The sequence below is a fragment of the Mastigoproctus giganteus genome, chromosome 2, assembly GCF_048544385.1.
Source record: "Mastigoproctus giganteus isolate SK-2022 chromosome 2, ASM4854438v1, whole genome shotgun sequence".
Taxonomy (NCBI): Eukaryota; Metazoa; Arthropoda; class Arachnida; order Uropygi; family Thelyphonidae; genus Mastigoproctus; species Mastigoproctus giganteus.
The window spans coordinates 126,183,890-126,210,233 of NC_143576.1; the positions used below are offsets into that span (position 1 = coordinate 126,183,890).

The following is a 26,344-nucleotide window of genomic DNA, read 5'->3' on the forward strand; positions in this document are numbered from 1 at the left end:
CATCCATCCATCCATCACAGCATCCTCCTTATGCTATATTTTCTCAATGGTATATGCATGTTCATGGCTTCTATGATTATTTCTTTAAAGGTATTTCATAATTCTAATGTATTCATCCTCCCTCTGAAATCTACTTAACTGATAAATGCCGTGTAGTGTTCCAAACTGTTACAATCCCATTTTTTGAAATTAAAACCTGTTTATTTACTTTAATTTATAAATTCAAATTGAGGAAAGATAATTGTAGAATGGATGTGCAGAAATTCGCCTTTAGCCAGCAGGTGGTTGATAGGTGGAACAACTTACTTCTTTTCCAAATGGTAGTAGTATTTGGAAAAACTTGACCGACTGACTGCCAAGGTCACACTGCGTGCATCCACAGTTAAACATAAAGCTAACTTACTATGAGGGCTATTCAATAAAGAATGATCATAATTTTTCATGAACAATGTACTGCTTGCTATTTCTGGCTGAACTGTGGACTTTAACACCGAATCAAGCTGCATCACTTGGCAGTCTGTCAAGTTTTTTCCTGTTCAGTTTCACCTATGTAACAACAGATGTGACACATGAGGAATAGTATGCTACTCTCAAATTCTGTTTCCATATAGCACAGCTCAAGGTGGTTTAGAATGTTTAAAGATGGATGCGATTCAATCACAAAAATCAGCAGTCCTGGAGCTCTAACCACTGCTGTCACGACAAAAACCATAAGCACTGCTTCCATAATCGTGAGAAGATTGTCGTATAACAGTAAGGAAACTGGCAGATACGTTGAGAATATCAGTAGGAATCATGCACGGTATTCTCCATGACAATTTTCATATGACGTGTTTGTGCGCACTGGGTTCCAAGACTACTCACAGGTGAGTAATAGCAGTTCACATGGAGGTTGGTCAAGAATTCTGCAATGGTGAGGTTCTGCACAAGGTGATAACAGCAAATGAGACTTGGCGTCATCTTTTTGACCTAGAAAGTAAGCAAAAAAGCTGTTTGGAAGTCTACGTCCTCACCAGCACTGAAAAAGGCAAATGTTTTGGCTCCTGCAGGAAAGGTTATGGTAATCTCTTTTTTTGACATTCGATGAATGGGTTACCAGCATGTTGTGCCACATCATGACTGTTATGGGACTTTACTACAGAACTGTGCTGCACACTTTGTGGGATCACATTCATCGCAAATAACCAAAAGTGCGTGCAGGTGGATGGATATTGCATCACAACAATGCGAGACTCCACATTGGTCATACTGTCATCAAGTACTTAACCAGCATTAATGTTAAAGGTGTTCTTCATCTGACTTTTTTTTTTTTTTTATATATCCAAAATTAAAGGAGCTGTGACAAAAACATTTCCAGTCGTCAAAGGAAGTTGTAAAGACATTGGAAGCAATTCTCAAACACATGTCAAAAAATGGATTACACCATGTTTTTGAAGAATGGCAAAAAGTTGCAGTAAGTGCAGTTCATCAAATAAGGATTACTTTGAAAAGGACCATCAAAATATGAATGATTAATAAAGGTGTGTTGTGAAAAAAAAAAAAAAAATCACAATCATTCTTTACTGAACAGCCATTGTAGTAACTAACTCTCCTTTTTCTTCCAATTCTTCTATCAGTGATCTTAGTAAGCTACTGCTATCATACCCAAAACACTCCACTGAATGCTTCCTGTGATCTTTTAGCAGAAAGATGTTAGAAGAATTCTGAGCAATCTTGATACCAAGAAAGCTTCAGGTTCCAGTGATATTTTTCCATTTGTCCTTTACACCTGCTCCTATTCTGTGCAGCCTCTTTACACTTTCTTATTCCACTGATGTGTTTACTTAAGCTTGGAAATTTGTCCTATCCTGTCAGTTCTCAAAACGATCATAAGTCTCTCCAGTACAATTATCACCCCATTACACTTACCTCTACTCTTTCCAAGTAATGTAGAAATCCATCAACCAGCAAATCATAAACTATCTTGAAATCTTTCATCTGATAAACGATTATCAATATGGATTCTATCAGTGCCAATCAACTGGTGATATAATAGTTTATTACTAATTTTTGGCCAATTTCAATGGAAAAGTTTGGTGAAACTTGAGCAGTTATTACTGACATTTCTAATGCTTTTGATCATGTCTGGCATTAGTCTTCTAAACAAACTCCCATCTTATGGATTACCATATGTGCAACTGCCAGCACGCGCTCTCTCTCTCTCGCTCTCTCTCTCTCGCTCTCTCTCTCTCTCTCTCTCTCTCTCTCTCTCTCTCTCTCCACTCATGTGAGTGATGGCCTATGGCTCTATCTTCCAAGTTCTCCACTAATGTTTATGTTACCCAAGATTCTATTATTTCCCCCATTCTTTTCCTCTTGTATATTAATGACCACCTTCCACTGAATGGAAATACTATCCAGTTATGCTGATGACAGAATACTATGTTACATTCTTTTCCAGTTTGAGAAACCTTGCTCTGCACAAACAGCCTTAAATTTGAATATCCACTACCAAATCCTGAAATGTTAATCTCCATGTAATCCTCCAATGGGGGAAATAAAACTTGGTTAACTGCAATCCATCTAAAACTCAGACATTTATTTCTTGCAAAAAAGTCTACTCCTCTTATGCTCTAGAGAAGATGACATATCTCTATCAGGTCTTATTCTGACTAAATTTTTCTTGACATACGCCCATCACAAATACTGCTTCTCTGCATCCAGAAAATTAGGTTTTCTTGTTTCACTCATGATGTTCCTTTTCTTCTAAAAACTACTCTCTCTGCATAAATCTCAAATCTGCCTTACTATGAAATACTGTTCACACATCTGGTGTCCCTGAAACTTGTCTCGAGATTTTAGACTCCACTCAAAAGAGGGCAGTCAGGTTAACTATTGAAACACTTCTTAAACCACCTTTTAGATCTCTCAGGTTAGCTATTGTCACCTCTTAAAACAATCTTCCTTCACATGTATTTCCGAAAAACAAATTCAAGTCTAATGTCAATAAATACCTTCTTAGTCTTTAACTCATACATACAGGGCACAAAGGACATGTGTATGTATGGGGTACAGTTTCAGTTCTAATACCTTTTGTGTTTTTGGGTATTCATAAAAAAAAAAAAAAAAGAGAGAGAGTGTGTGTTAAAGAAAAAATACAAACACACACAACAGTTGTAATGTGAGTAGAGGCATGACGAACTGCTTGCATGCAGCCAAGAGTGCTAAAAATCTAAATGTACAACATGAAAAGTAATCTCTGATGTTCATTTCAGAAATACACCAATGACACTTTGACTAAACAAAGGCTGGAGAACAAGCTTTTCTACTTGAGGGGAAAAAAACAAGCGGCTGATTACGCGCAGGTTTTAAATTTAGAGACTAAAATTTAAAGAGCAACACAGTTCAATTTTAACACCAAATTCAAACATTTCAGCCCAAATATGACAAATATTTGGGCTGAAATTTTACAGAAAGACTTTGCAGTTGGCAAAGTCTTTCTGTAACTATTTAAGAATAGATCCCAGTGCCTTTTAATTAAAAAGACTAATATATAATCTTGTTAGTAGCGGCATTAGTAAAGGCACATAAAGCAAGCTATATATCATCAGCCAAAAAAAAAAAAAAAAAAGCACCCTTCTAATTTCACCCATCCACGCCCTTCAAATGTCTGTCTAGTTCTGCCTTGAATCTATTTAAGCTATCAACTTCTATAACAACAGACGGAAGTTTGTTCCAGCAATCAACCACCTGCTGGCTAAAGGCAAACTTCCGCACATCTATCCTACAACTGTCTTTCCTCAATTTAATTTATGCCCTCTCAGCCAATTATTCACAGCCGGAAATAAACAGATAAAAGCCATGTACAAGTTAAAGTGCAGTGCAAATTTGTTGTAAAGAGAATTAAGAAATAGGGGGAATAAAAAACCCTCATTATACAAGATTCTTGTTATATCTCTTAAATGCACATTAAAAATTGCACAAATGCTGAAGAAAATAAGATACTGAGAAAATTTGTTGAATTTTAACTTAATCTCCATCCAATATAATAATCTCTGTTGAAATCAAACAATATTGTCCTTGAGGTTGTCACAGACATTCTCTCAGATATGGCAGACAAGCTGTTCTTGCTACCTGGGAGTCTAAAATGCTGATGGAACTGATATTTGGGTGACATTCAAGTCAAGTGGACCCAATTTCGGCGAAGTCCGGACGGTCTATGACAGCCAAATCCTCTGCTTGAACCTTCACGATGATGGGACTGTTAGTAATCCTGGGTATAACCTTCATGCACAAGTACATGGTGGGTGACCACCCAGGTGTGAACCAATGTAAGCAGGGGTCAAGGTGTGGTCCACACCACATGGAGGAACGCCGCCCCTCTATGTTACCAGGCAGTAATAGGTGGTAGATGACTCTCATCAACCGGTGAAATACCACCACTTTGCTTATTGGAGGCTTGAAGTGGTGGAACCCATGTTTAGTCTCTAGAGCTAAGTTCCGGACAACCCTTCCCTATCTCTTCCATCATGCAGTATGATTGATGATTTTTGAGGTTATGATGAATGCCGTGGCGAGATCCAATATTCCTTACATTTCAAGGGTACAGCTCTAAAACGGTGTTCGCAGGCCGGCCGCTAGATAGTACGCCGGACCAAACCTATTGGTAACTTTTTAGGAGGCTTCCGGATCAGCTAGTGTATAATCTTGCTCCCTCTACTCTGCCAGATAGTGACTGGAGGGAGTCCGAGTAGTGTGTATGCGGGGAGCATTGTCGAGGCCACGTTATGTCAAGGATCTGGGTATATTCTTACCACGTGTACGCCATATCAAAAAATTTCATTACTTCATACAGCATGTCTCACCCACTTTTTCTTACTATTGAATACACCATGAATTGTCAAAATAATAGAGCTTATCTGTGAAAAGATCTAAACCTCCCAAGGACTTCCTAATTCATTTCACAAATATACGTGGTCTCAATTCCAATCTCAACGATGTCCATTTCCACTTGCAGTCTTCCAAACCCCATGTACTTTTTCTGACTGAATCTCAGTTATCAGTTGATTCAACTACTGCTCATCTCAGATGTCCAAATTATTTGCTGTATGATTCCTTTCGCCTCAAAGGTGGTACTTGTGCATATGTCCGTTCGGATATTCCCTGTCAGAGACTTGGCAATTTGGAATCTCCTCTCTTTGATCTTCTCTGGCTTAAAATCTCTCTACCTCATTGTGTAATATTCATCTGTTGTCTCTACCGTTCTCCCAACTCCACTAATCACTTGGAGCTCTTTGACTTCCTCTCTTTGCAACTTGACTTTCTCCAGTCCAACTTTCCTAACAGTGAGGTAATTTTCCTTGGTGATTTTAACGTTCACAACTCCAGCTGGCTTCCGTTTTCTAGTCACACCGACCCAGCAGGTCGAGATGCCGAGGCTTTTGCAATTACTAATGACCTAGCACAGATTGTTCATTTACCTACAAGAATACCGGACAATCCTAATCATACAGCCAATACGCTTGATCTTTTTCTCACAAACAACCCTTCTAAGTACACGGTCAAAGTGAGAGGTCCTTTAGGCACTTCAGATCACAACTTGGTGATTGTCTCTTCTCCAATGGAACCTTTATCTCATGGCTATTCCCAACCTCGTATTGTTTGGCATTACAAGAATGCAAAATGGGATGACCAGCGAGACTTCTTTTCTTCTTTTCCTTAGTCTGATTATTGTTTCAAAACTTCTGATGTCAACGTTTGCTCAGATCGTGTCAGTGAAATTATTCTTGCAGGAATGGAATCCTTTATCCCACACTCCACTTTAAAATCTCGTCCTTTATCTAAACCTTGGTTTTCCAATAAATGTGCTAAGGCTGTCCAAGAGAAGAATGTTGCATATCGTAATTGGCTTGTTTCTAATTCTTCAGTTTCATTTTCTGCCTACACCAAAGCTCGCAACAATTGTAAAGCAGTTATTAACCAGTCCAAACTAGATTTTGAACAGGCTAAGAGTAGAAAACTTGCTTCTTGCCCTAATGGTAGCCGAGCATTCTGGTCTCTTGCCAAAGCTATTGGCCGCAACTTTTGCCCATCTCTGCTCTCACCTCTGTCCAAACAAGATGGTTCTGTTGTCACTTCAGCCAAGGATAAAGCTGACCTGCTAGCATCCCATTTTTCTTCGAGCTCATGAATTAATGATCTTGGTAAAACACCTCCCACCATTCCTAACATGCTCCATTCAATGCCTCCTGTGGTCTTGCGTCAAAAGGATATCAGAAGGATTTTGATGAATCTTGATGCTAAGAAAGCTCCAGGTCATGATGGTATTTCTCCACTTGTTTTCAAAACCTGTGCTCCTGAATTTACTCCTATTCTTTGCCGCCTTTTTTCACTTTCTTATTCCAAAGGTGTTTTTCCTTCTGCTTGGAAATTTGCTCATATCCAGCCAGTTCCTAAAAAAGGGTGACAAATCCCTCCCATCCAATTATCGTCCCATTGCAATTAATTCTACTCTTTCTAAAGTAATGGAGAAATCAATTAACCGCCAACTCTTAAACTACCTAGAAACCTTCCGTCTGATCAACGATCGCCAGTATGGATTCCGTCAGTGTCGATCCACTGGTGATATTCTGGCTTATGTTACCCATTTATGGACTAATTCAATGGAAAGGTTCGGTGAAACACAAGTAGTTGCTCTTGACATCTCAAAGGCTTTTGATCGTGTTTGGCATGAAGGTCTTCTAAACAAGCTTCCATCTTATGGTTTGCCAACTGTTTTTAGTAATTGGTTATCCAGTTTTCTCTCTGATCGCTCACTGAGGGTGAGGGTAGATGGCTCTCTGTCTTCTAACTTCTCCACTAATGCCGGTGTCCCCCAAGGTTCAGTTCTTTCCCCCACTATTTTCCTCTTATATATCAATGACCTTCTTCCATTGACTGGAAATCCTATCCATAGTTTTGCCGATGACAGCACATTGCATTCAACTTTCCATTTTGAGAAACCTTGTCCAGCTCAATCAGCTTCAAGTTCTCAAAAATCTGCTGCCAATTCCTTAAATGCCGATCTTCAGGTAATTCACCAGTGGAGCAAAGACAACTTAGTTGATTTCAATCCTTCCAAAACTCAGTCTTGTCTTATATCTCGCAAAAAGGATTCTTCTGCTCCTATGCTTATCTTTAGTGACACTCCGATTTCTAGGCAAAATGATATATCTCTTTTGGGGATTACCCTGACTTCTAATCTCTCTTGGCACAAGCACATTACAAATATTGCTTCCTCTGCATCTAAAAAACTTGGTTTTCTCTTTCGCTCTCGGCGTTACTTTTCTTCCAAACAACTGCTCACTCTGTATAAATCGCAAATCTGCCCTGCCATGGAATATTGTTCCCACATCTGGGGTGGTGCCCCCAAAACCTCTCTCAGGCTTCTTGATTCCATTCAGAAGAGGGCAGTTAGGTTAATTAATGATTCATCTCTAACAGAGTCTCTCCACTCACTTTCTCATAGACGTACTGGAACAACCTTCTGGAACAAACCTTTTCTGGAACAACCTTCCCTCATATGTATTTCCTGAAAATTACAATCTACAGAAGTTCAAGTCCAATATCAACAAATATCTTCTTTCGTCTTCTCAACCTCCAACCTAAGCACGGTACTAAGTACTATAGGTTCTAATACCTCTCGTGTTTGGGATTCTCATAAAAAAAAAAAAATAAATAAAAAAAAAACATAACATAATGAAATACAAGACTGTGCGACATCTGGTGTCTTTCAACTGTCTTTCACACAATTTAAGTTACACTAAAAAAAATGTTCATTTTTCATCACAATTATCTGTAAATGTACCTTAAATATTTTCCTATAGAAAATAGCTTTGACAGAATTTTATTAAGTAACAAAATTTTCTGAGTCCACAGTTTACTTTGCACTAATCAAACCCCCAATTAAAACTATTGACTTTCCCCTTCTGTTTCCCCTTCTGGGGAAACAGAAGGGGAAATTCAAGTTAAGATCACATTTCAAACACTATTGCCAACTGCAAAGTCTTTCTGTAACTCTTTAAGAATGGAAATATAACAGCTTATGCCAAGTTGCATCAATAACGGTCAAAATTAAATAAGAGCCATGTATTTGGCAAAAACATATACAAGTAAAATTACATTATTTCTGCAGTTTAAAGAATTAGTTACAGTAAAAAAAAAAAAAAAGTTTCATATTAATATCATAAATAGTTATGCTTATAATGTTGAAAACTTTTAGTACAAATACCAGGTATTCCAATGGGAGCTACTTTCTCATCCCTGTAATATTTAAATTTCCATTACTATGAGAACATATATTTTAAAATACACTGAGTGATCACTTAATTGTGACTACCTACCTAATACCAATGTTGAGCCACCATTCTTATAAATAACAGCCACTATTTTTGCTTAGGGACTGACTCCAGTAGATGTCTGTAGGGATCTGCAGTCATGCTGCCTGTAAGGATTTCCATATCGTTGGAATAGATGACAGGTGTGTGTCTATATGCGTCGCATCCTGTTCCAAAACATCTCATATATATTCAATTGGACTGAGGTCGGGTGAATTTGGAGGCCAATCAAGATGGGCAATATCTTCACTGTATTCCTCAAACCACAAGTTAAAGGGCAGGCTCAATGACCCGACACATTACCTTGGAAGATCATATCTGTCCAGAAAAAATGCAACATGGCAGAGTACACATGACCGCCTACAAGCTAACTGCAGACCTCACCAATGAAATGGTCCATACACACCAGGGTCCCAAGTTCTTGCCAGAAAAAACACTAACTGTATAACTGAAATAATACACTAACTGTTGTAATTTTAAATGTTTTCCACCAACGTTATGTAGAAATAAAACACAACGAAAATGAAAGCTGGAATCTTGATAACTATGTATTTATAATAAATTATATTTGCCTGTATTTACAATAAATTATATTTAACTTTACAACTAAAATATATAAAATATACATATAAAATATACATTAAAATATACTGGGTTAAGAACAATAAAACCTTTAGTATATTTTAATGTATTTTATGGTTTTATTGATCTTAACCCATAAGAACAATAAAACCTTAAAAGCGATGAAACCATAGCTTTCGAAGGCTCCTGCCTTCTTCTTCTTCAATGGTGTTTTCTTTGTTCTGCAGTGCATCTTTAAATACCAGCAGGTTCATGGTACTCATCACGTGTTCCATTCTCTTGTGTTATGGAACCGGAAGTGGCTCAGGAGTGGGTCATGTGGAACCGCTCATCCCTTCTGAGGATAGTAGCCTCAAAGAGGGAATGGATCCGCGTTCCTTTATCTCTATTAATGTTCACTGTGGAACAGATGCGAGCCACCCGCAGTCCCAGAACTTATGTGCCCGATCGGTGATGATAGCATCGTCCGGGGATGATGTACTAGAGTACTAAGAAATTATCAGATGCGTTGTGTGCAGCTTCCGGGACGGAGGCTGCACACAATCGTGTCACAAGTAAAGGACCCCATTCAAAAAGAGAATGTAAGTGGGGTCGTATATAGTATTAGATGCCCGGATTGTGGGGAGTGTTATGTAGGAGAAACAAAACGCCGTCTCAAAGACCGTCTGGGGGAGCACACTAAGGCAATAAGAAATGCGAAGTATGGTAAGTCCGCCATGGCCGAGCATTTGTGGGAGAAGCAGCACCAGATCTCCATGGACGATGCTATCATCACCGATCGGGCGCATAAGTTCTGGAACTGTGGGTGGCTCGAGAGTTTGCAAATCTGTTCCACAGTGAACATTAATAGAGACAGAGGAATGCAGATCCATCCCCTCTTCGAGGCTACTATCCTCAGAAGGGATGAAGGTTTCCATGTGACCCACTCACAAGCCACTTCCAGTTCCATAACACAAGAGAACGGAACACGTGGGAATGAAACCAGTGATGAGTACCGTGAACCTGCTGGTATTTAAAGATGCACCGCAGAACAAAGAAAATACCGCTGAAGAAGAAGGCAGGAGCCTTCGAAAGCTATGGTTTTATCGCTTTTGATTTAGTATATTTTAATGTATATCTTATATATTTTAGTTATAAAGTTAAATATAATTTATTGTAAATACAGGCAAATATAATTTATTATAAATACATAGTTATCAAGATTCCAGTTTTTGTTTTCGTTGTGTTTTATTTCTACATAAGGTTGGTGGAAAATATTTAAAATTACAATATGAACATACCCAACCTCAGACGGTCTGTTTGAAGAATACACCAACTGTATAACTGAAACTTTATTAAAATAGAAGTAATATTAGACTGGATCATATTAAAATGTCAAAATAAAATACACCAATTGCACAATAAAAGCAGTAAAATAATAAAATATAAAATAAAATATAAAGAATAGCAATTACACTATATGGAATAAAAATGACCAAAGCTTTCAACGACGATCGCCTCCTTTATCAACAGTAAGACTTAACTTGTCATGGTACAAACTAATATATCTTTGGCTAGAAATATTTCTAGCCAAACTAATATCTCCTATTGTATGATCAAACTTTACCATCAAAGACAGTGGAGACTTTTCAAAGTTTATACATGTTCAGTTCATGGTCCTCGACGAGCTCCTGAACCTGGACCTGGGGCTGATTGGGGCCCAAGCCTTTGCGGACGACCTTATTCTTACCATTGAGGCTGACTGAAGAGCCCAACTGGAAACCACCGCAAACCAAGCTCTTCAGAAAATACAAAACTGGGCTACAAGAAACCAGTTAAAAATTTCACCGACAAAAACCACATCTATTCTACTAAAAGGAACCCTGCAAATACGGCGCCCACCCCAAATTAAAATAGAAGGTGTGACCATTAAACTTGCCAACCAAATGAAATATCTAGGAGTAATCCTAGACAAAAACTTATCCTTCCAACCTCACCTACAATATATAAGGACGAATATAAGACGTTACTCGGCAATGGTGGCAAGGGTTACGAGAAAAGACTGGGGATTAAAAAAAAACAGCACTAATGTTGTATTATAAGGCAACCTTCATCCCTGCGATAACTTATGCTGCTGCTGGAGTGTGGTACAGCAAAACAACGCTTGCAGTCAATAGGAGAACTCTGGATATGATACAAAGGACCATTTTATTAACAACCACACGAGCATGCAGAACAGTAAGCACACCGGCGTTGCAGGTGCTTGCTGGAGCGCTCCCCCTCGATTTGGAGACTGTAAAAGCTGGCTTGCTCTTCCTGCACGCCAGGGGGTTGCTGCCACCTTCGAGGATTTCGTAATTGACCCAGCGAGTAGTACTAAATGAGAAAAAGTCCGATTGCAGGCCTACCTACTTCGGGAGTGGCAACAAAGATGGACCGATACAACAAAAGGAGAAATTACAAGAAAATTCCTCCCCGACCTCAGCAAAATATACCCCAAGCAACCAGCCTGGTACTTTCCGGGGAAGCACTTGACTTCACTCCTTACTGGTCATGGGCCCTTTAAGGAGAAGCTGCTCGGGTTCGGCCTTGTTGAGGACCCCAACTGCACGTGTGGGGAGGTCGAGAACTGGAATCACTTGGTCTACGACTGCCCAGAATATGAAGATCTCAGAGGCATCCTGATCACAAAGATACACTACCTTCCGAAAGGACTGGAATCCCACTTCATTGACACAGAAGAGGAATATAGAGCACTTTCTCAATATGCGCAGGACCTCTTCGAGAGGAGAAAACTGCTAATTACCATAAATCGTGTCTGACGAAAGACTACCACAAGTTAAACTGTACAAGACCATAAAATACCATCCAATCGAGTTACTACAGAGAAAAACCCTGAGACAAGAAAGTGAAAAACACACGGGGCTTACCCCATGAGCGACTGGACTGAAATCGACTCGACATTGAAGAAAAGAGACTTAACGCAGCACAGCTGCCAAACGCCATTTGGCGACTTGAAGAGGGCACCCTAGCTTCCATCTTTAATATCCCTATCCCCAGTGGGGGGGAGACGGTCTTACTGTCTCCTCCCCTCCTTGCCATTCCCACTTTCCCTTCTGATGGGGCATGAGCATGACCCACAGTGACTTGGGGTTGCCTCCTCTCTCGACTCCATACTTCTGTCTTTTCTCCCCCCCAGGCTTCAGTCTCCCGACCCACTCAACCCACACATACGCAAGCGAATGCCCTACACTTCGGAATTGATTTAATCATCTCCAAATTACATTTTTCGCCCATACATTCAGCCTTTCAAAATTTAGCGTTATTCCTCATCGAATTTACCAAATATACATATATATTATTATCTTTTTTTTTTTCCTCTCTCTCTTTTTTTTTTTTTTTTTAGGTCCTAGCCGCCGAAATCTCAGGAAATTAAGCGGCAGGACCTGCCAGAGTAAATCTTAGTCTACTGGTGTTTCCTGGTCTGCCTCCACGGGGTGAAAGTGGGGCAACGTTGGGCCTCAGTAGGGGTCCAGCGGCTAAACGACCAGATGAACAACGGTACATGACACTACACATATACAATATCCATACACTTTTAAATCTCTGGCATTTCCCAGCGAACTGGTTCACCCACAATGAAAGCAATGCGGAGATGGGGGAAACCCCTGGTGCCGTTTGACCCTAAACACACTTTATACTTTACATGTTCAGTTCATCGAAGAGGGTAAGGCCATGGTATCGTTCAATGTGGCATCCTTATTTACATGTACCCCCATTGAGCATGGGGTGAAATGCGTGTACATGGCGTTGGAGAGGGACAACACCTTAAGGGATGGGATTCCCTTAAGCATAGAAGATATTTGTAGCGAGGTACAACTATGTCTCTCCAGTACTACTAAGTTATTTCGAAACACTATGTATAAGCAGGTTCACGACGCAGCGATGAGCTCATCAATTAGTACCGTTGTAGAAAACCTAGCCATGGAGGAACTCTAATCTAAGACTTCTGATGGGTCTGCTTCCCCCCTCCCCACTGCATGTATGGAAACGATATGTCGACGATACATTCGCCATTGTACAGAAGTTAAGAGATGAGGTTTTAGTTTTCTTAATAGTTTCTCTTTTATTCAGTTTACCTTGGATGGAAATAGATGGTACCATCCCTTTCCTTGATGTGTTGGTTTATAGAAATGACCCTAGAGTAAAAATGAGTGTATATAGAAAATCCATGTGCCAGGGGCGATATATGCATTATAACACAGCCCAAGCCAACAATCACAAAAATGGTATTATTAGGTCCTTGCTGGATAGCGCTGGGTCTCACTGTGGTGTCGCTGAGGGTAGAAAGGAGGAGATTAAATGCATGACAGAAAATCTCAGAAAATGTGGGTATCCCCAGAAGGTTTTGGATACATATGTTTGAGAAATGGAACACAGACGAAGAGAGCCTTTAACACTCATTGCCACCACATATTCTCTACTATCCGGGCTTAACTGAGCAAATCACCCGAGTATTACGTGCCTGCTAGACATGCTGCGTGCAACTGCCAGGGAGAAGATTGCACACAGTTGTGTCGAAGGTTAACGATCCCGTCCCTGTGGAAGGTACAAGTGGGGTCATATATGAAATTAAATGCATTAAATGCCCAGATTGTGAGGACTGTTATGTTGGTTGGACAAAACGGCATTTCAAAGGTCGTATGGGGGAGCATAATATCGCAATAAAGGCCACACATTATGAGAAATCTGCTGTGGCTGAACATTTAAGGAGGAGAACCACCAAATTGCACTTGGCGATGATGGATGCAGTTTGGTGGTTCACACGGATATTGTAACCGCTCGAAGATTTCCTTAACCGCTTGCAGATTTGCTCTTCTTCTGAGCATAACACCACTAATAAATAGAGAGAGAGAGAGAGAGAGAATCTGTATTCATTCTCTCTTTGAAACCGTTATTCTTGTACAGGATGAATGGCTCCACCTGGTACACTCCCAAGCCATCTCTGGTTTCCGTACACATCTGGAGGGCGCCTCCGTAGCCAGGTGGGAAGGAGCAGCAGTGCGTAGCACATGCTTCTTGATTAGACCGGTCACCACCAAATACGGAGGATGCGGAAAGGTCAGGGAATGACCACCGCATATCCCGGAGCAATATGGTCTTAGTTGCTAATGCTCCTAAAAATCAAATAACAAACAAATAAACATGTCTGGAGGATACTGCCCATACTCCTATGGTAACAAGTGCTGCAAGCCTGCAGGTATTTAAGGAAGTACCATAACAATTTAAGTCTTATTGTTTGGTGAAGGAGTGGTCGCCTCTGAAAGCTACAGTTGTTTTTATCGTCTTTATTCCGTATAGTGAAATTGCTATTCTTTATATTCTATTTTATATTTTATTATTTTACTGCTTTTATTGTACAATCAGTGTATTTTATTTTATCAATGTTTCAGTTATACAATTGATGTATTACATTGCAGTTATTAAGAATCAGAATTTTCCCAACCCCACAGGCCTATTTGAAGAACCTATATTCAGCAACTACTGCAACCTTCCTGAATAGTGGGCACCATGTACAATGGATGCATGGACTTGTTTTGCTTGTTCTACACATGTAGACATCTGTCAGAGTGTCACAGCAGGTATTTGAAATCATCCAACTGCCTCACTTGTTTTCAGTCCCCCAGTGTCCAACCAGCATACTGTTGACAGCACAGCATTCACTGTCAGCAATGATCTGCAGTGAGGAGAGGGTGCTTTTTGAGTTGTCTCTGTGGAACCCCACACGGCTGAGTGCGCAGCACATCATCATCATTTAGGATATTGTTCTTGCATATCCCATACTGTATTGAGATGTTGACTGTCACAGAGTTATTAACTGATGGGCCCGTACTGCGCAGCACCTTCATCACCTAAAACATCACCTTGTGTAATCTTTTATAGTTCTGACAGTAGGAGGTGGTTTGACCCATTCAACACTACTTTGTACACCCTAACCACAGTAGGCCATAAACAACTGACAAGGCATGCCATTTCTTATATGAAAGCAGCTGATGCATAAGCTCCCATCCTTTAGAACCGTTGTGATATCTACTATCCAAATGCTGCAAATTGCGTCTAAAGACTAGTCACCTGCAAGGTGATCTGATTGAGGTGTATAAGGCATTGAATGGTCTGAGCAAGCTCAATGCTGAGGGAATTCTTCCTATTGCTCAGATTTCGTTACTGAGGAGCATAAATTCAAATTGAGGAAAGACAGTTGTAAAATAGAAGTGCAGAAATTTGCCTTTAGTCAGCAAGTTCAGCAAGTGATTGATTGCTGGAACAAACTTCCATCTGTTGTTGTGGAAGTTGACAGCTTAAATAAATTCAAGGCAGATCTAGACAAACTTTTGGAGTGAATAGATAGGTGAAACAGGAAGGTTTTTTTTTTTTTTTTTTTTGGCTGATGCTGTATAAACTTGCTTTCTTTCATCGTATGCCTCTACTAATGCTATGTCCCGTAATTGCTACATTATCATTCTATCTTGAATAAAAAAAAAAAAAAAAAAAAAAAAAAAAAAAAAAACATATGCATATAACTGCTCAGGTTTTTTTTACTGTGCGCTATGTAACATAGTCTACTACATATGGGGTGGTCATAATTCAGTGGTCACTGAATGCATATACATGTAATAAATAATTCTTACCATATACTTGTGACCTGCTCTCTTTGCAAATTCTTAGTGATTTTAATGAGAGTATCAAAGACTTATCTGCCAAAAGTAGAACTAAGAGAAATTAATAACTACATTGGTGGCATTTTAAATTAAAAAAAAAAATCTTTATATATTAATTCTTTTGCATTATGCAACATTGCATGTCACATTATCACAGAAGTGGTGATACCAGATATGTGGGAAGCAGAATTTGAATATGGGAAGTACAATGTGTACAGAAGGGACAGAGAGGATAAGGGAAAGGGGGGGGGGGAGTTTGCTCTTAGTTAAGAAGCACACAAAATCTAAGGCAGTGAATCAAGTTGACATGAGGCCAGTACAATATTGAGTTAGTTTGGTGTGACATAAGCACTGGGAAAGCAAAAATGAGGACATAATAACTCTGAGTACAATGAACAATTGTACAGAGAAAGAGTGAGTGAGCCAGTAAATCAGAATGTCTTATTACTGGGGGGGGGGGGGATTTTAACTTTCCACATATTGACTAGAACTTGTGGGTTGGTCACTCACACACAAGCAAGACTTTTGTGGATTTATTGAACGACTGTTTTCTAAGCAGCATGTTAAAGAAGCAACAATGGAGAGAAATATTCTTGATCTGATTATCAGCAGTGAATATTCAAGCATTAAGAATCAGCAGATAAACAAACCGCTGGGTACCAGTGATCACAGTGTACTGATGTGGGATTTACTTAAAGATGTAACTGCCATCAAGAATAAATGGCAGGGTGACTACAGTGGTTTCCAACAGTTTTTAAATTCTATACAGTGGGAACAAATGATGATGTTACTATCAGCAATTCCAAATGGGAAGTATTCAAGGTATTAATCATAGAAGCTACTAGGTTTTTCGTACCAACTAAGAAATGCTCATCAAGATATAGGCCTAAATGGATGTCAGATGAACTGAGACTCGTAGCAGAGAATAAAAATGCATGGAATGCATATAAATTATGAAGCATCACAGAAGCCTGTGGTAGACAAACTAGTGTGTAATCGAGACACAAATGAGGTTAGCAACTAAAGACAGATGAGAAATCTTTAGCAAAGGATGCAAAGAAAAACAGCACAATTCTTAACTTATGTAAACACTAGAATGAAAGAGATTAATCAAATTTGTCCACTTGAATTGGATGGCTCGACTGTTAATGATCCTGCTCAGATTTCTTGAAAACTGAATGAGCATTTGGCATCTACATTCACACATGAGGAATTCTCTAGGGATGTGGAGGCCAGAAGTTTATCAAATTCTAACATGGCGCTAACTGATTTTGTAATAACTGAGAGGAAAGTGGAAAAGAGAAATTGTTGAAATTAAACTTAAGAAAGGCACCTCGGGTGGATGTAATATATCCAATTATATTAAGGAAAGCAACAAAGGAGGTAAACAAGCCCTTAGCCATAATTATGAGAGCATCCTTGGATAAATGGGAGATCCCGCAGACTGAAGATGTGTGAATGTATCCCAAATTCACAAAGGGTGACACAAGAAATTAAAGAGCCGTTAGTTTAACTTCTGTTCTAGGGAAATTAATAAAGTCATTGGTAAAAGAAGTAATGCAGGATCATCTAGACAACACTACAATTATAGTTCAGACACAGCATGGGTTTGTTAATGGAAAATCTGGCCTGGCATATTTTAATAAATACACTGATGTCACAAATGAACTGGATGCAAAAAATAATTTTGATATCATATACTTGGATTTCAGGAAAGCTTTTATATGGTTGCACATAAAACATTGCTGTACAAAATGGATCAGTGTGGCATTCACAGCAAATTGCTGCTGTGGACACTGCTCTTTGAGTACTAATGTTATTAGTGGTTCCTCAGAGTTCAGTGTTGGGCCCATTGCTGTTTTCTATATCTATCAATGATAATGATAAAGGCATATCAGGCTTAAAGTCTAAGTTTGCAGATGATACTAAGGTTGGTGGCATACTTAATGAGAGGAATGCTGGTATGCTACTGCAACAGGATCTAGAAAAGTTAGACAGATGGGCTGAGGAATGGCAATCGAAGCTTAACATTGACAAATGAAAAGTACTGCATATGGGCAGCAATATCCCCAGAGTAACATACAAAGTGTGGTACTACACTCAGGTTAATGGAAAATGAAAAAGATCTGGGGGTAATTGTGCAGTCAGATATGAAGTTCTCTGAGCAGCTCATGGGGTTTATTCAATGACATACAGGAATTTTTCTAGCAGGGATAAGGAGGTGATTATCCCAGAATGAGCACACTAAAGGACAACAAGATTAGTAAGTGGAACAAAGGAGTGTTCTTACCAAGAATGGCCTCAGTTCTGCAAAGTGCAGCATCTAAAGACTAGGCACCTGCAAGGGGGTTTGATTGAGGTGTTTAAGGCTTTGAATGGATTGAGCAAGCTCAATGCTGATGGGAGTCTTTCTCTTTCTCAGACTATGAAAATGAGGGGACAAATTCAAAATGAGGAAGGACTGTTGCAGAATAGTTGTATAGAAGTTTGTCTTTAGCCAGTGGGTAGTTGAATGATGGAACAAAGTTCCATCTGTTGTTATGGAAGTTGATAGATAAAATAAATTCAAGGAAGAACTAGACAAACTATTAAGGTGAATGAATAGCTGAAGAAATCAGATTTTTTTTTTTTTTTTTTTTTGGTCAATGCTGGAAAAGGTTGCTTTCTTGAGTTCTAACAGGATTCCTCTTATATTCTAGTTATAATCTTGATATATTTGTCACTACTAATGCTGATGCTATGGTGGAAAAAATAACAAAACACAATGTGATTTCCATAAAAATGTAAGAATATCTGCACTACTTACTCAATGGAAGGAAAAACAGAGGAGTAAGGGACACAGGTAGGATGACTCAACCTGTTATAATAGGTTGATGCATGTTAGTAGTCAGCAGCATGCATTTGTGTTTTATTTTTGATTTTCTTTGGAGTAAGTTGTTTTCTGATAAACAACATGAAGGAAACAATACTCTGGCTGTGTGAACTGACCAGACAAATTCTAATGTTAGTGGGAAAAAAAAAAAAAAAAAACAGGATAAACATGTTTATTATCTCTTACTACTAAAGTAAATATGAGCAAAGTAGAAATGACACTTGGGAGTATGTTGGTCCCTAGACATCTATGGTGCACAAATCTTATTGAAGGAAAGAAGAATAAGTAATTTGTTGTTCTCGTGGCAGGGCGGGAACCAACTAGATATGGTAAAGACTTATTTTTGCCTTGAAAAATTTCAGGTTTTTCAAGCAGTAGCAAAAATAAAATATTTAAATGTTGCTTCTGCAATGAAGCCAGTCGCACATGGGGAAGGTCTTCCTACTCCTGTACTACTAATTAACAGGAAAGAACTTCCCATTTCCAATGAAGAAGAGAATACAATGGCAAATCCAAGTTAAATTCCAATTCTGCAAATTGAGCATAATGATCAAATATGTGATTGAGCATAATGATCAAATACGTGATTTAAATCTATAAGAGCAACAGACATAACTGTGGCACTTTGATCCTAGACTTCTGCAAATGCAAGGATAAATTTGATAGCTGATGTACAAGAATTTTTTTATTTAAAAAGAAAAATAAAAAAAGTTGGTTATTTTATGGTGTGCAACATTTCATATATATAAATGGACTAACAGAAGAATTGAGATATCAACACAAACAGCTGAAGACTGACAACCATTCCTTGACTTATCTGAATAAAGTTCAAAGGCAATTTTATTGAAATACAGAAAAAAAGGCTCTGGAACATGTAGTCCATTCTGGAATGGGGAAAAAAAAAAAATAATTAAAAATTAAGACTGCCTCAAATATTGAATCACTGGAAGTTACATGATAAATTTAAGGTCATCACACTTTTACATGAATTGCAGGCCAGATGTACCAAGTATTATTGTTTCCTCTGTTTGTGGGATAGCAAAGCAACAGAACATCACTCTTTTTGATTTTCTTTGGAATAAGTTGTTTTCTGATAATCAATATGAAGGAAACAACACTCTGAATGTGTAAACTAAACAGACATAAAAAATTCTAATGCTAATTAAAAAAAAAAAAAAAAAAGTCAAGGACTAGTAAAAATGAGAAGAGTAAGCTAATGGTAAAAATAATTTCATAGATGCACCATAAGTTCACTCTCAGTTGATGCTTCTTTCTCCCTTGCATATAATACTACTCTTGAAAGGTTTGAAGGCTTTGGACAAAGAAAGTGATGGTCTTTAACTATTTATAGGAAAATTTCTCAAAATTACAGAGCAAAAAATTAAAAGAAGGAATCTTTGTTGAACTGCAAGTTGAAAATCCATACCATAATAGCAGTGTCAAAAAAATTCTAAATCTCCATTCGGCTAGTGTATGGCAATATTTTAAATCCTTTGCTTTGAAGTTTTTAGGTAACAACAGCATATTTTATACAAAAAAAAAAAAAAAAGAGGGTACACACTTATTTTCATGCATAACCAAATGTAAATCAACTATACACACAATAGAGCCATGACAGTGCATAAATATTGGAAGCTGCTCATAGTTTTGGTACAATCTCCTGACTACTGTAGCAATTAAGGACAAAGAATGAATTAGACAACATGTTAAAGGCTTAGCAACAATGAAATCTACAATTTATTACAAAGAGACTGGAAAAATTGATTGAAAACTTTTAATTTTGTCGTTGCAAGATCAGAACCTGAAATACACACCAATATGCCTTTAAGTCTCTTAAATTAAGGCAAAATTTGGTGAAAGGTCTTCTGAGGGAATATACACTGTGAAATTAAAATTGCAACACCCTGAAGAAACAAGAATATAGAGAGGATACTTAGAGTAATGATAGCGAAGGAGTTAAAGGAATTAAGGAACACACAATAAAAGTTGCGGATGCCTGTGTGTGTGTGTGTGTGTGTGTGTGTGTGTGTGTGTGTGTGTGTGTGTGTGTGTGTGTGTGTGTGTGTGTGTGTACACAAAGATGCAAAGTGGTGCCTTACAATATACAGATCAATACAATGCAAATTCATCGTGGTTGCAGATACACTGAGCTAAGCATCTCAGCTCTGAGTTGTACAAGTGTCAAATAGCTTCCTATGGTATTTCCCACCAAGCTACTTGATAGCGAAGGAGTTAAAGGAATTAAGGAACACACAATAAAAGTTGCGGATGCCAGTGTGTGTGTGTGTGAACACAAAGATGCAAAGTGGTGCATCTTTGTGTGCACACACACAAAGATTCAGCAGCACAACGTCTGATTCTTGCAGTACATCCATGATCTGTGTTGGCTACAGGTGGCTCTCTCCATGGTGTCTAATCATGGCGTAAATTTTATCAATAAAGAGAAGTCCAAGAACGTGGCTGGCCAAGACAGTATATGTCCACACCACAAAGACACATTCTTCGTGTATAAGATGTATAAGGCCTTGAAGGGGTTGAGCACGCTGAATTCTGATGGGATCCTTCCACTTGTTCAGATTACCAACCTAATGGGGCATAAATTCAAATTAAGAAAAGACAGATGTAGAATAGATTGTGAGGAAATTTACCTTTAGCCAGCGGGTGGTTAGTAGATGACTTTCATCAACCGGTGAAATACCACCACTTTGCTTATTGGAGGCTTGAAGTGGTGAAACCCATGTTTAGTCTCTAGAGCAAAGTTTCCGGCATCCCCCTTCCCCCATATTTCTCCTTCAACCCATGCATGGTACTAAGTACTATAGGTTTTGATACCTTTCGTGTTTGGGGTTTTCATAAAAAAAAAAAAAAAAACTGCTGGAACAAACTTCCATCTGTCGTTGTGGAAGTTGATAGGTTGAATAAATTTAAGGAGGAACTGGACAGGCATTTCGAGGGAATGGTGTGATTTTTTTTTTTTCTTTTTTTTTGGGCTGATGCTGCATAAGCTCATACACTTGCTTTCTTGCATCACATGCCACTACTACTACTACTACTATTAGTCAAACAATACAAACAACACAGCACTACATGTAAAAGCTACATAACACTCAACTCTCTCCACTCTGTCTCATAGATGTTCTGTTTCTACTCCATGCCTTTTCTATAGATACGACCATGGGCACTGTTCTTCTGAACTGGCTTCTATAATTTTCACTCTCTTTCAAAGAAATCCAAACACGTGCTGCATGGATCAACATCATTTTAGTGTCCAACTTTCAAACTCACAGAATCAACTTTTCTTCTTCTCATTTATTCATTCAACTTCCGTTTTCTGGAGTAACCTTCCTTCATATGTATTTCCTAAAAATTACAATCTACAGAAGTTCAAGTCTATGTCAACAAATATCTTCTTTCATTTTCTCAACCTCTAACCCATGCACAGTACTGAGTACTATAAGTTCTGATACCTCGTGTTTAGGGTTTTCGTTAAAAAAAAACTGGCTTAGCACTTTTCATACTTCTTCACAGTGAAATTCAGCAATTTAAGAGAACCCTTAGTGCTGCATAGACAAGTAAATATGCATCCCTATGCAGTTACCATATTTGCTTATCCATGCGATTTTCTGAAGGATTGTGAACACTGAATGAAATCCACACACCACTCAATAGTGTTAAAAGAGAAATGAAGCTGTCACTACAGAAATTAATACATAAAGATATTGCAATTACCATGCAGGAAATTCCTCTTGATTTATGGAAAAGAAGATGTTGGAAGTTACCAGGTTGAAAATGTTTTACATAACAAAAAACTATGAAACATTTTTAATATGGTAATCTCCAACATCTTTTTGTAAAACAAGGCATCATATACCAACAGTGAGGAGTGAAGATTTCAAATTTTTTTATTACATTTCTTCAATAACACTCTGTGCAAAACCTAATGATGAAGGTAATTTATAATGGAAAGAAATTATAGAGGCAAGTGAAGGTCATTTGTGAGCTTAGCTGCCCTGCTCTCATTTCATGAACTTTTCACCCATACAATTCATGGTAGAGACTGATTACATAAGCAGTGGGTTCTTTCAGATCAACAGTTCGTTGATGAAATGGGTGAAATTCCAGCATAAATGTGTTATGGAATTGCTAGTGAACGACCTTGATCCACTACAAAAACTCTTTCAATTGTAATATAATGTGTGGGATCACTTTTAGAACAGGATGCTGAATCAACTCATGTAAACTGCATGAAAATAACCCACAAATGAAATGAAAATTCAAATAAAATGGAATTTTATAAATGTAAATTACTTGATATTTCTTCCTTTATGCTGTATGTCTTTGAGGATCCCCTTCCAGTCAGCCCTTTGCCTGTTGCTCTTACAAAGCTTCGGAGATCAGCAGGGCTTGATATGCCATGTGGGCCATGTTCTCTTCGAGGAATCCTACCAGGAACATCATCCAACAAATCTTGACATCCCATTAGCCTAAAAAAAAAAACAATAATAATCATGATGATGATTATTTTTTCCAGTTAAAGCTACTTTTAATGTATGACTTGCGATTCATCACAAATATTTCCAATATTGTTGGTAAGGAGGCATACTTGCTCTGCAATCACTTTCCAAATTGGCTTTGATATAACTATAAGGGTGCCTCCGTAGCCAGGTGGGCAGGAGCAGCAGGATTAGACTTCTTGATTAGACTGGGGTTCGAGCCCATGACCACCAAATACGGAGGATGCAGAAAGGTCACGTAATGACCACCGCATATCCCCGGAGCAATATGGCCTTAGTTGCTAAAGCTCCTAAAACCCAAATAGCAATAACGATATAACTATAACATATGTAAGTACTATATACATTTTACAGAATTGTTAAAAGTATATCTAAATACATTTCTGCACAATGTACTACTAGTCTTTTTGTATGAGCTTGATTAAGTCATATATAGGGTTGACTATAAATAGCAAACTAAAAAGAGGACTAAGTTCTGAAAGAGGAAGTCACCTTTTTGTAGCAAATTGTTTAGAATTTTCTGATGAGAGCAAGTAAATAATACTGTTTACTGTTGTAAAGAAGTAGAGAGCCTGTACACAATCCCACTGCAGCTGAAAAGAGAAACATTAATCTTGCAAACTCTCTGCTGATAGCTGGAGAGGTCTTGTTTTAAATCTTTTTTTATTATAATACAACATATAATACAAATTTTTTTAGTGCACATATAATACAATAAAAACAGTTCCAGATAATATCAGAAGTACAATGCATCAAGAAATATCCCCAATCAAATCTTTCAGAAATATCTCTTTGATAAAGCTTTTAATATTTAATTTAATGTATATATGGAAACTTACAATTCATTGGAGGAAGAGACTGGCTAGACCCTGTCCCCCATGAAAGGCAAATGCCAAAAAGGAATAGAAGGATATGTTCCTGGAAAGTCAGAAAACAGAGAAATGTAATTTTTAAATAATTAAAAAGAATCAACAATGCATGTTACAGATGCATAAAAATATTATACAAGTGATTAAGCTGCTAGTAACTAGCCATTCATTGCTTATTGCTGTCCAAACAATGGGGGAAGGGGTGGGCCTAAACTACCAGGCATCAAGCACCTGTATACTTCAAGGAACAGCTCAAAGCTGAAAAGCATTTCAGATCCTCCTCATTTAGAAACTAAAAGCACAACCAACCAACTGACCTGACCTGACCTGACCTGCCCTACCCTACCCTGCCCTGCCAATGTAAAATGAAGTACACAGGACAAACTTTAACAAAAATTATAAAAGCAAATAGGAGAATGTAGACTGTCACCCTTCCCACTTTCATCACACAGATAAATACATCTGCTAAATACTTCAACTATAGCTAGCTTCCAACAAATTATTATTTGAATTATTGCATTCTATCAGCACTAGGTCTGTAACTTAAATGTGTGTTGTGTATTTATCAGTAATTCATGATTAAATGAGAAAGGGGAGTCTGAGAATGAGACTACAGGATTGAAGACAGACTTCTGGAGCTCCATCAAACATAAGTTTTCTTGGAAATTTTATCATATTTTTGATTAATTAACATATTAATTTGTGTTTTACAAATAGATTAAATAGGGATAGTGGCATTAGTTAGCTTATTTTTTTAAATTTAGCTAGTGATTTTGTAAGTTATGACTCACTACTCATACCGCTATCATAATGATGTTTTGGCGGGAATATTGCAGCACATAACCAGTATCAAAGAAGAATAGTAGGATTTTAATTATAATAATAAATAAGTAATTTTAAAGTTGTAACTTTTTGGGCATTATCTTTTGTATTTAGCTAAGGATATAACTAATTTAACATTGTGATCGTAACGGTATAGCATAACTTGATAGCATATATCTCAAACTTGACAGCTAAAGTATAAGTATAATGTAAAACTATATAGAGGTATACCTATGACTGTATCAGCTTAGTATAGTATCATATAGTCAAGTATAGTATAGTCATAATTAAATTTATTAACCTTATTAATTTTCATTGTTAATTAATTACATCGTATTTAAACGGAAATCATGCCCCAGACAAGGGCAGCATAGCAAATTGCGCAAATTAGTAGGAGTGTTGTGGCTCAGGGGTCGATTTTCAAATGCATCAGTCTAAAAAAATGTGCACTTCTGAAATGTTTGTGGATCTATTATTACTATTTACTATTATTACTAGCAACATAGTGCAAGGAAGCTTGAAGCTTATGCTGCACAAGCCAAAAAAAATTTCTGAGTTACCCTGAGAGAGAAGTAAAAGGGAATCACCAAGAAAGAGATGAATTATGATCGGTGACTCTGTCAGGGAAACGGGAAATATACTGTGCAAAAAGGATAGGTGGAATAGGACCAGGATGCGTCTGCAAGGGTCAAAAGTTGATGACACTGTACAGCAGATATCTTGTAAGAGCACAAAGGGTGAAATTGTTGTACATGTTGACACTAATGACATTAACATTAGGAGATCTGCAGACTTACTTAACAAGTACAAGTCAATGTTAAAATAAAGTCACGAGTTAGAGTGAAATTTGAAAGTGTCTCCAATTCTGCGCAGATATGGGAGGAGGGAGTATATGATAAGAGCCTTATCAATCAATTTACCACTGGAGAGAATGTGCAAGGCTTGGTCTGGTCTGTGCTTGTTAACGGGAGAGACTGTTTCTACAAGGACAGGATATATATATATATTTTTTTTTTTTTTTTTTTTTTTTTATGAAAACCCCAAACACGAAAGGTATCAAAACCTATAGTACTTAGTACTGTGCATGGGTTGAAGGAGAAGTATGGGGGGAGGGGGATACCAGAAACATTGCTCTAGAGAATAAACATGGGTTTCACCACTTCAAGCCTCCAATAACCAAAGTGGTGGTATTTCACCGGTTGATGAAAGTCATCTACCACCTATATACTTAAATAGAAAGGGTGCAAGAATATTTGTTGTGCTATTGAGGCAATGTTAGGTGGGTCAGAAAACTGCTAACTTGGAGGGGAGGGATTTACAGACTAATAAATTAAAAGTAACTACAGAATGAGGTGAAAGTGATTTTTGCCCTGCTACTGAAATGAGCAGCAGCCTGGAAAGCAACATGCCGAGGATTTCAACGGATACTGGGAGTCATCATGGAACAAGTAAATACATGGGTTGTGTAAAGATAAATAACAGTAAGAATAGATGAGTGTATAATTGCATATACACCAATTCTAGGAGTTAAGTAAATAAATTTAATGAATTTGAGGTGCTGGCGAAGACTTTAAAAGCAGATATTGTTGGGATATTAGAGACGTGGTGTCACACATAGATAAAGAATGCAGAA

At 38.0% G+C, this 26,344-nt stretch overlaps 1 protein-coding gene across 1 annotated transcript in view; it reads right to left on the minus strand.

Annotated features, from left to right (window-relative positions):
* Positions 1–26,344, minus strand: part of Pkn (serine/threonine-protein kinase N) — a 718,384-nt gene that overhangs the window by 465,929 nt on the left and 226,111 nt on the right. The window contains exon 7 of the mRNA XM_090368665.1: positions 22,815–22,990. Coding sequence (XP_090224791.1) covers positions 22,815–22,990 — 176 coding nt within the window. The remainder of the gene's footprint in view (positions 1–22,814; positions 22,991–26,344) is intronic.